Source organism: Oratosquilla oratoria, chromosome 31 (genome assembly GCF_046742065.1).
Source record: "Oratosquilla oratoria isolate Oo_2021 chromosome 31, ASM4674206v1, whole genome shotgun sequence".
NCBI lineage: Eukaryota > Metazoa > Arthropoda > Malacostraca > Stomatopoda > Squillidae > Oratosquilla > Oratosquilla oratoria.
In genome coordinates this window covers 1,595,887-1,605,886 of record NC_134807.1, presented here as the reverse complement: position 1 = coordinate 1,605,886, position 10,000 = coordinate 1,595,887, and the positions used below count along the sequence as shown (strand labels likewise).

The 10,000-nt window shown below is 39.6% G+C and overlaps 1 protein-coding gene across 1 annotated transcript in view; it reads right to left on the bottom strand.

Annotated features, from left to right (window-relative positions):
• The window catches only part of LOC143041382 (uncharacterized), a 326,414-nt gene that overhangs the window by 70,355 nt on the left and 246,059 nt on the right, over positions 1 to 10,000 (bottom strand). The window contains exon 10 of the mRNA XM_076213206.1: positions 5,524 to 5,592. Coding sequence (XP_076069321.1) covers positions 5,524 to 5,592 — 69 coding nt within the window. The remainder of the gene's footprint in view (positions 1 to 5,523; positions 5,593 to 10,000) is intronic.

Below are 10,000 nucleotides of genomic sequence, written 5' to 3'. Positions count from 1 at the left end.
AGAAAACGGGCGGAGGTCACGTCAAACACAACATTTGCCGTTCCCTCCTCCAGTGGGCGAACGAAAAGAACGTAGAGCTGGAAATAAAATACCTTCCAAGGTCTGTCTCTTGTTTCTCTTTCCCTAATCCAGAGAAGAGAAAGAGAGGACGTGGCTATAGGATTAAATGTTTGTAAAAAAAAAACACACACACAGAGACGGATGCTGGTAATTGAAAATAAAATGGAAACTGAAAAAGCTTTGGGAGATATTCTCTCTCTCTCTATCTATCTATCTCTCTCTCTCTATTTCTCTCTTTGCCTCTTTGTCTCTCTCTCTCTGTCACTTTTTCTTTTTCTCTTTCTGCCCCCCCCCCTCTCTCTCTCTCTCTCTCTCTCTCTCTCTCTCTCACACACACACACACACACACACACACACACACACACACACACACACACACACACACACACACACACACACACACACACACACACACACACACACACAACACACACACACACACACACACACACACACACACACACACACACACACACACACACACACACACACACACACACACACACACACAAGCTAAAAATATTTTTTTCTGTTCTCGTAGATATATTGATGAACAATGAGTGAAAAAAAAATCAAATGAAGATTTCCAATAAGCTTGTGTAAACATCAATTTCATTTTTTTTATTCTAGACTGTAAATGTTGGTATATTGTGCAACTGGAATTGCAAATCAAAACACGAAGAAGACTGACGTTGTTGTAGGCATGCCTTTGTACTCTTGAAAAAAAAATTGATCCACTGTAGTAAGAGAGAGGTAGGGGAGAGGGGGAGGAAGAAGGAAGAGGGAGGGGGAGGGGGGGTTGGAGAGGGAGGGTGAGGGGAGAGGAAGGGGAGGAAGGAATGTGGAGGTAGGGGGAGAGGTAGGGGAGAGGAAAGGTAGGGGAGAGGAGAGAGGGAGGGTAAAGGAGAGGGAGGGGAGAGGGAAGGTAAGGGGAGAGGATAAGAGGAGAGGGAAGGTAGGGGGAGAGGGGAGAGGAAGGGTAAGGAGAGAAGGAGATAGATGGGAGAAAGAGGATAGGAGGAGAGGGAGGAGGGGTAGGGGGGAGGGAGGAGGTGGGAAATTTTTGAGACAATATTTTTATGGACTTGAGTGTAAACAACGACACTGGAGTTGTAACGTAGAAGATCGGAACAATACCAGCAAGAACAGAAAAAAGGTCAAGTCGACCCAAAAAACGGGGTCTTGCAAAACGAGTTCTTGAAGTCAAAAAAAAAAAAAAAAAAAAAAAGTTCTTGAAGACAAATAGCACCAACACAATGGCTCTTTGACAATGAGACGTCACAGAATATTGTGTTGTTCTTGTATATTTAAGGTATATGGAGGGTGAAGACGATGATGAAACAGATGAAGAGGACGGTGAGGTGAGGAGGGAGCGTACATTGTGTGAAATTGAAACAATTAGTTGTTTTAGCGGAGAACACAGTGGCAGTAGTTTGGGTGTATATTCAAAATGTATGAAAGAATCAAGTCATCCAGGAGGAATGGGGGAAATTTCAAAACAAAAGTAAATATATGATGGCGGAGCAATGGCGATGAAGAGAAAGTAATGTAATAAGGAAATGTGAAGAGTGATCGAAGAGATGTGTAAGTAATAGAAGAATGTATGACAACATAAATCAATATAAATATCGTAGAGATGTTGTAGATTACATTAGGTATGGAAAGAGATCATTTAATAGATAATTTGTGAATGTGAGCAATGGTTTCATAAGCAGAATTTAATGTTGAAGTGATCGTTTCCAGGGGGCTAAAGAACAGCAATCCATAAGCGTTTGAAATACGTGACGAAAGGCCGGTTGAGAAGCTCCACTGACGATAAAGAAAAGTGACCTTTTGGAGTGGTGTTTGCAACTTCCCAGTTTTAGCCAAAACAAACTCTATATATTAGTTCTCTAAGGGTTAAAATAGGTCATAAGTGTATATGCATACGAATACCCTCCAGTTGAAGATACTTTAACGTCTTAGTTCTGGTTACTTCCAAAATAATTTAATCAAGTGTAAGGACGCGATGTTGAAGTGGGTAAGGATGTTTCGACTAACCACCTTGTTGCAATAATGTATTTGAATATCCCGTTCATCCTAACAGATGATCTTATCCATTTAAAGAAACACTGCAGAAGTTAACGCTGTCTCTTTTATTTCCTTTACTATAATGAAATCTTTCCTGATTTTCTTTTGGTTAACTGAAGATGATATCTATTCATCTTAAGGTAAAGAAGTCACATTGGATAGGCAAAGCGTTTGCCTCCGGTCACTATTTGCTATGACTATAGATTTATAGTTTTTATTTAGTCTAACGTAAGACCAGGGATTTTCACCTTAGGGTCCGTGGGTCCTTATGGATCCTGCAGGCTACAGTTTGATCTAAAGGTCGAAAGCTAGTGTCAGTTAGTGGATCCCTAACGATACAATTTAGTGTTAAAGCGGTCGCCAGAAGGCTAAGCAACAGGAAAACATAAAGTAAGGGATACGTAAGTTAAACAAGTAAAGAGCCTCTGCTTCGTCTTAGGAAGTACCTTACGAAATTGAGAAGTTGACGGAGATGTCTAAGAGATAAAGGAAACCTTTGTACACCGACTGAAGGGGGAACTAAAACAAAGGAAATGGATTGGAAAGAACAAAGAGAAAAGAGACGGAAGTCAACAGATTTACGTCGCCTGGGGAGTCTTGAGCCTGAAGAACGAGAAAGAGAAAACGACAACTGCATAATACCGTTGAAGAAGATTTGTAGAAGAAAGGAGAAAGGAAGGGATGGGTATAGAATAAAAAAAAAGGGTTCCGAAAGGAGAGGGAGAATAAGGAAAAGAAGAATAAGCAAAAGGAGCAAGAGAAGGAGATGCAGAAAGAGGAGAAGAATGAGAAGAAGGAAAATGAGAAGGAGGAGAAGGAGAAAGGAGAGGGGAAGGAGAAGAAGAAGGAGAAAAGAAAAGGGAAGCAGGAGAAGGATAAGGAGAAGGAGAAGGAGAAGGAGAAGGAGAAGGAGAAGGAGGAGAAGGAGAAGAAGAAGGAGAAAAGAAAAGGGAAGCAGGAGAGGGAGAAGGAGAAGGAGAAGGAGAGGGAGAAGGAGAAGGAGAAGGAGAAGAAGGAAAAAGAGGAGGAAAGGGAGAAGGAAGAGAAGGAAAAGAAGAGGGATGAAAAGGAGGAGAATGAGGAGAAGAATGAGCACAAGGAGAAGAAAGAGAAGAAGAAAAGGGAGAAGATTAAGAAAGAGATTGATAAGAAGAAGGAGAAGGAGGAGATGGACAAGGAGAAGGAGAATGAGGAGAATGAGTAGAATGAGGAGAATGAGAAGAATGAGAATGAGAATGAGAAGAATAAGAAGAATGAGAAGGAGGAGAATGAGAAGAATGAGAAGAATGAGAATGAGAATGAGAAGAATGAGAAGAACGAGAAGAATGAGAAGAAAAATTTCCAAACCTATTCGTTTTTGTGTCTCCCTAAAGTTTTGTGATATATTAAAGGGAGCCTCGTAGGCGACCTAAATAAGATGTATTATGGGGAGCCTGTGTTTTAATGGTCTTAAATGAATGCATATGCTTCACCCAAATCACCTTGTAGCCACGTTGTTCAGTATGGTTATACAAAAGAATTATTATGCGTTTTTTTTTCATTCTTTATCAACGGATCATATGTTTTCATGATCAACCTCATCCAAGGAGAGGGAAGAAGAGGGAAGGGGTGGAAAGGAAAGGGGAATAGGGGAGGAGGAGGAGGAGGGGAAGAGAAGGAAGGTGAGACAAAGGGAAGGGGAAGATGGGAAGGATGGAAGGAGAGAAGGGGGGGGGCAGAAACTATGAGAGGGAAGAAACGGATAATCACAGTAATGGAAATTACAGGGTCGGTGGAGAGAGGAGAGAGGAGAGAGGAGAGAGGAACAGGGGAAGAAAGAAATGATAAAAGACAAGGCAGGGAGAAGAATAGTATAATCCTAGAAAAAGAGATTAGAGAGGGAGTGATGGACGGTGTAGCTTGTTAGGAAAGAGAGGATCGGGGTGAGAGAGAGAGAGAGAGAGAGAGAGAGAGAGAGAGAGAGAGAGAGAGAGAGAGAGAGAGAGAGAGAGAGAGAGAGAGAGAGAGAGAGAGAGAGAGAGAGAGAGAGAGAGAGAGAGAGAGAGAGAGAGAGAGAGAGAGAGAGAGAGAGAGAGAGAGAGAGAGAGAGAGAGAGAGAGAGAGAGGAGAGAGAGGAGAGAGAGAGAGAGAGAGAGAGAGAGAGAGAGAGAGAGAGAGAGAGAGAGAGAGAGAGAGAGAGAGAGAGAGAGAGAGAGAGAGAGAGAGAGAGAGAGAGAGAGAGAGAGAGAGAGAGAGAGAGAGAGAGAGAGAGAGAGAGAGAGAGAGAGAGAGAGAGAGAGAGAGAGAGAGAGAGAGAGAGAGAGAGAGAGAGAGAGAGAGAGAGAGAGAGAGAGAGAGAGAGAGAGAGAGAGAGAGAGAGAGAGAGAGAGAGAGAGAGAGAGAGAGATAAAGAGATAGATAGAGAGAGAGAGAGAGAGAGAGAGAGAGAGAGAGAGAGAGAGAGAGAGAGAGAGAGACTGCAGAAACGGGGGTAAAATGTTCGTCGGATCCATTTTTCAGCGTGGAAGGAAGAGCGCCATAAACGCGTTCTTCTTTTGGCGAAACTTATTTCTTGCGCCAAGCAAGAGATTTTTCACGTCTTTAGTTAACTTTGCCGCTGCCTAAGACGAATAGAAGAATAGAATCGACTGACGACAGCTAGAATGTACGAGTTAAGTTGTAAGAATCTTGATCGATCAATCCGGTTTAACGTTGCGAGTTCCCCTTTATTAGGAGGCTAGAACGGTGCCCTTTATACAGGACTTTGTAGCCTGGAATTGAACGAAGCATGCCCTTGGTCCAACTCGCTGGCGGCAGGATTCAAGCAGCCACCATCTCGGCCTCCGCCAATTACTCAGACAACATTCTTTTATATAATACTTACAAAAGTCAAATCACCCAAGCAACTATATATATATTTTAGACGGTTACTCAAAGAAGTAATTTCTTTAGAATACTTACAAAAGACCAACCAACCAAGCAACTATATATATATATATATTTAGACAGTTACTCAAAGAAGTAATTTCTTTAGAATACTTACAAAAGGCCAATCACTCAAGCAACTATATACATTTTTAGACCTGAATAGAATCACCAGTGACGGTGATGTCGATCAAATCATTCCGACTGTCGTCCCAGGATTCGAACCGAGACTCGAATATCACAAAGTCATCGCTCTACCAAATGAGCTACCGAACCTATAAAATTGTCCTACTCCCGAGTTCTAATCCCGAGTTCCTCGGGAGTAGATCAACTCCCTGGTTGGAGAAATCTATAGTCTCGGTAGCTCAATTGGTAGAGCGATGGTTTTGTGATTCACGAGTCTCGGTTCGAGTCCGTGGACGACAGTCGGGATCATTTGATATTTTTAGACAGTTACACCCAAAGAAGTAAATTCTTTAGAATACTTACAAAAGACCAATGAAGGAATCAGCAAAGGCACTCTCGTCAATACTCTCGATCTCATTGTAGCCAAGCATCCTGAAAAAATACATAGAAACATTTGTATGAATATTTATTCCAAAGCAGTTTAACACAAATCATATGGTTCTTAAATCAAAAGGTACCTGACTGTAAACAAACCCGTCACCTTTACCCTGTGTGTTATCAATGCAGATAGACTATAGCAGGTGTGGCAACCTTTTCTTAAACATGCGTGCCAGAATCAGCCGATTTTTTTTATACAAAATGTCCTCACCTGCCAACAGAATAACATAAATGATAGACCTACATACGAGTATAGGGCCCCTCACTCCCTTCAACTCCTAAAATGGCCCCAATTCGCCGCCCAGCCCTTACCAATGGCCACAAAAAAGCAATTGGAGATTTCTTAGTTATTTGTTTTAAGGTGAGCTCATGGTTTCGCGTACCGGGGAAAAAAGTCGTTAGTGTGCCAAGTATGGCACGCGTGCCAATAGTTGCCCATCCCTGAGATTACGCCTGTTATTGATACTTAAGACTTATATATCTGGTAAAATTGCCGCTTGCCGATTATATCATGCCAAGAGAGACATTTTTAGTGTTATTTATATGTATTTGTATATTTATATATTTGTAAATGCATCTATGTGTTAGTTCCGGCTGACGAGCTTGATAGAGATAGATAGATAGATAGATAGATAGATAGATAGATAGATAGATAGAGAGAGAGAGAGAGAGAGAGAGAGAGAGAGAGAGAGAGAGAGAGAGAGAGAGAGAGAGAGAGAGAGAGAGAGAGAGAGAGAGTAGGGTAATATAACTCATTTTATAGCAAAATTATGTTCACAAGTGCTCGCAAACACATGCACATAAATAGACACATATACGTACACACACACACACGCACACACACACACACACACACACACACACACACACACACACACACACACACACACACTTACACATATACACAACTGTGTTGAATTAAGCATTGTCTTTATGGTGTTGGTATTTGGAGCACGAAAAAGAAGAAGAAAAAAGCTCAGTAAAGCTTCATGGGGTGATTATGACCGCGCCTACACATAATTACCCGTAAGTGTAGACACAGGTGTACTTGTGAGTGTGATAGTTCCATGTCCTTTGCTGAGTCACTCGGGAGTTGAGAGATTTTGTTTCTTTGCGGGTTTGTCTGGTTTGTTGGTTGGTTGTTTGGCTGGCTGGTTGGTTGGTTGGGCGTGTGCTTGTTTGTCTGAATCTTTGTTTGTTTGTTTGCTCATTTGGATAATTTTCTGTTTGCATATTTGGTTAGTGTGTTGATACGTTGGTTTATTGATCGTTTGGCTGTTAGCAACATTATGGTAAAATGGTTGGACCAATTTATATGAAATTATGAGTAAATATAGGCAATAATATCTCTATCCCCTTCTAATTGCTTATCATTATTTTTTTCTTTTGTTGTAATTTCCATTAGTCTTGTTAGCTTCAAGTCTAGACAAATTTCATAGTTATGATATCATAGAGGTGTTTAAATGGGTGAAGGGCTTTAACAAGGGTGATGCTAATAGTCGTAGTCTATCTGCATACCAAGAGCTTTTTCCCCCTTACAAAGGGGGTAGCCAAGCCAAAGGCATGTACCCACTCCCATTCATTCCACTCCCTCCCATTCCACTCCCACCCATTCCACTCCCACCCCTTCCACTCCCCTCCACCACCCTTTCCCCCTTCTCATCTTAGCTCCTCGTGGATGACGGGTCATACCTGCATCCCGTAGTAATGGATTTAAATTGAACAAATCTAAATCCAAGAAGGAAATAGGCAAGAAAGGGTTTACCAACAAATTGGTTAACGAATGGAATAGTTAGGAACCGAGTAGCAAACGCTGAATAAATTGGTAGTTTAAAGGTTAAATATCTTTATGGATGGGGATGGCAGATGATAAGGGACATGGAACTGCCTAGTGTAGGCCATATGGTCTCTTGTAGTCTCATTATGTTCTTATGGTCTTATACATTAGAAGAGTAAGAATAAGTCTCTGGCTTGGCCTTGGGTGACTGATATATCAAGCTGGAGGAAACATACATTTTTTGAAGAATTTAATATATTTTAGAGAGATGTTTACTAATATTAATATAAAATCTTCAGTTGAGTTTTGAGTGATTATTTATAATTTTCTATTATAGTGACTAGAGAATTCATATTTGAGTGAAATTCTTTTTACTGACAGAAGGTTTATGGTTAACATTATTTTTCGTTTAATTTCTAAGATTTTTTTTTCTTCAAAATTTGTTTATGTAAGGACACGCAAAAAAGGTAATATATGCTTTCTTCTATATTTATATAAAGATGAATTCCGTCAAAAAATAAATTAGATTTTTCATTATCTATACTGTCAATTTCCGTTTCGTCTTGTATAGCAGCTGGTGCAATAGGAAGCCTTTGGTCCTCGCAGTGTCCTATTCGTGGGTTCGAATCCTGCACTCCTCTCCGATTCCTAGCAATGACTGTTTATTACCTGCCCCAACAATCTCTAAAGTGGGTAACAGGCATAGCTATTCGGCGCCTCCTGGCGTAGGCCCATCTCCTTGTGTATTAATAGTCTTCGAAATCAATTCAATGCGAATTTCTGCAAGGCAACTTCAATTGAAACGATCAATAAAGAGGAAACCAGTTTTCAATGAAATATTCAACGTCTTTTTTTTTCTATTTTTAATCTTTAAGACAAAACCAATATCATGATTACCGAACTTAGAGGGGTACGTCTTGCAAGTAATTAAACTAACGATTAATTCCTTCATAAAATGTTTAGTCAGAAGTAATGAAGATGTGGGTTCCTATGGAAGAAGCCAAGCGTCCAAGGGGAGGAGGGGGGGAGGGGCAAAGGAGGGAGGAAGGGGGAGGGGCAAAGGAGGGAGGAAGGGGGGAGGGGCAAAGGAGGGAGGAAGGGGTGGGAGAGAGGGAGAAGCTAGGAGAGGAGGGGGGAGGAGTTTAAGGAACGAAAAAGTTTTACACGGTGGGATTTGTTAAAGTTACCCCTTAACTTGTTGTAACATATATATATATATATATATATATATATATATATATATATATATATATATATATATGTATGTATATATATGATTTTAGGAGAACATTTCTCTAACTCTCTGTATTTCCTTTTTCTTCATAATTCAAACTCTGAAGGAAATAGTAAAAGGCTTCAGAATGTTGATTCATTTAACCGACAGCTGTTTCAACCATTATAAATGGTCATTTCCAGAATAATACAATACATCAAGACAAACATGGGTATATAAGGCCGAGTAAAAACGGCAGGGAGAGGTCACTTGTGCTTTAGCATTTAACAGGAATTGTTTACAAGAAAGACTTTGCCCAAAAATTTATATGTATATTATATATATATATATATATATATATATAGATATACATACATATATATATACATATATATGCAAATAAGAACACGGGTACGTGTGTTCACTTATGCAAAGTAGACCACTTGGAAAAAGAAACTAACGAAGCAGAGCGCTTTCGTATATTACATCTTGTTGCACTGAAGATGTAATATACGAAAGCGCTCTGCTTCGTTAGTTTCTTTTTCCAAGTGGTCTACTTTGCATATATATATATATATATATATATATATATATATATATATATATATATATATATATATATGTACATTTATAACTTTGTTAAGTGAATTATATTCGTTTTCAGCAGCTGTCATGTGCTGTGTGTATTCTATTTTTGTAAATAAGACATGTTAATTACATATGTTATTCATTACCAAAAGATTTTACCAAAATTATTGTGTACACAAATGTTGCTATCGATTTCTCCTGCCAAATTCTGTATATACTTACGATCAATTCCTTCACAGTGTGAAGTAAAATCTATTTTCTAGCAAACCATTTACTGATAACAGATAACAGTCGGCTCTATGAAAACTCATTGAATCTAGGAGATCTATGGAGAAAGACCGGTTCCCAGATTTCACTGTGAATAGGTTAGATTTCTCTTCGTAATAATGGGATTTGATACGATGGGACTGATGACGTATGTGCAATGATAAACTTTTTCATGATATATCGTTAACAGTGAAGATTTTTATTCTTAATATTTTATTTCATTTTCTTCTTCCAGTCTTGGATGGAACTCCAGAATATGGATAAATGTGTCTCGATCAACGTAACGTAATGTAACGTAACGTAGCTTAACGTAACGTGATATAATGTAACGTAACGCAGTTTAACGTAATGTGATGAAACGTAACGTAGTTTGACGTAACATAGCGTAACGTAACGTAACACAACATAACGTAACGTGGTTTAACGTAACACAACTTAACATAATGTAGTTTAACGTAACATATCGTAACGTAACGCAACATAATGTAACGTAACGTAACGTAACGTAATCTAGCAGCACCTAACTAATCACCAACTGACCAAACCTAATCTACATT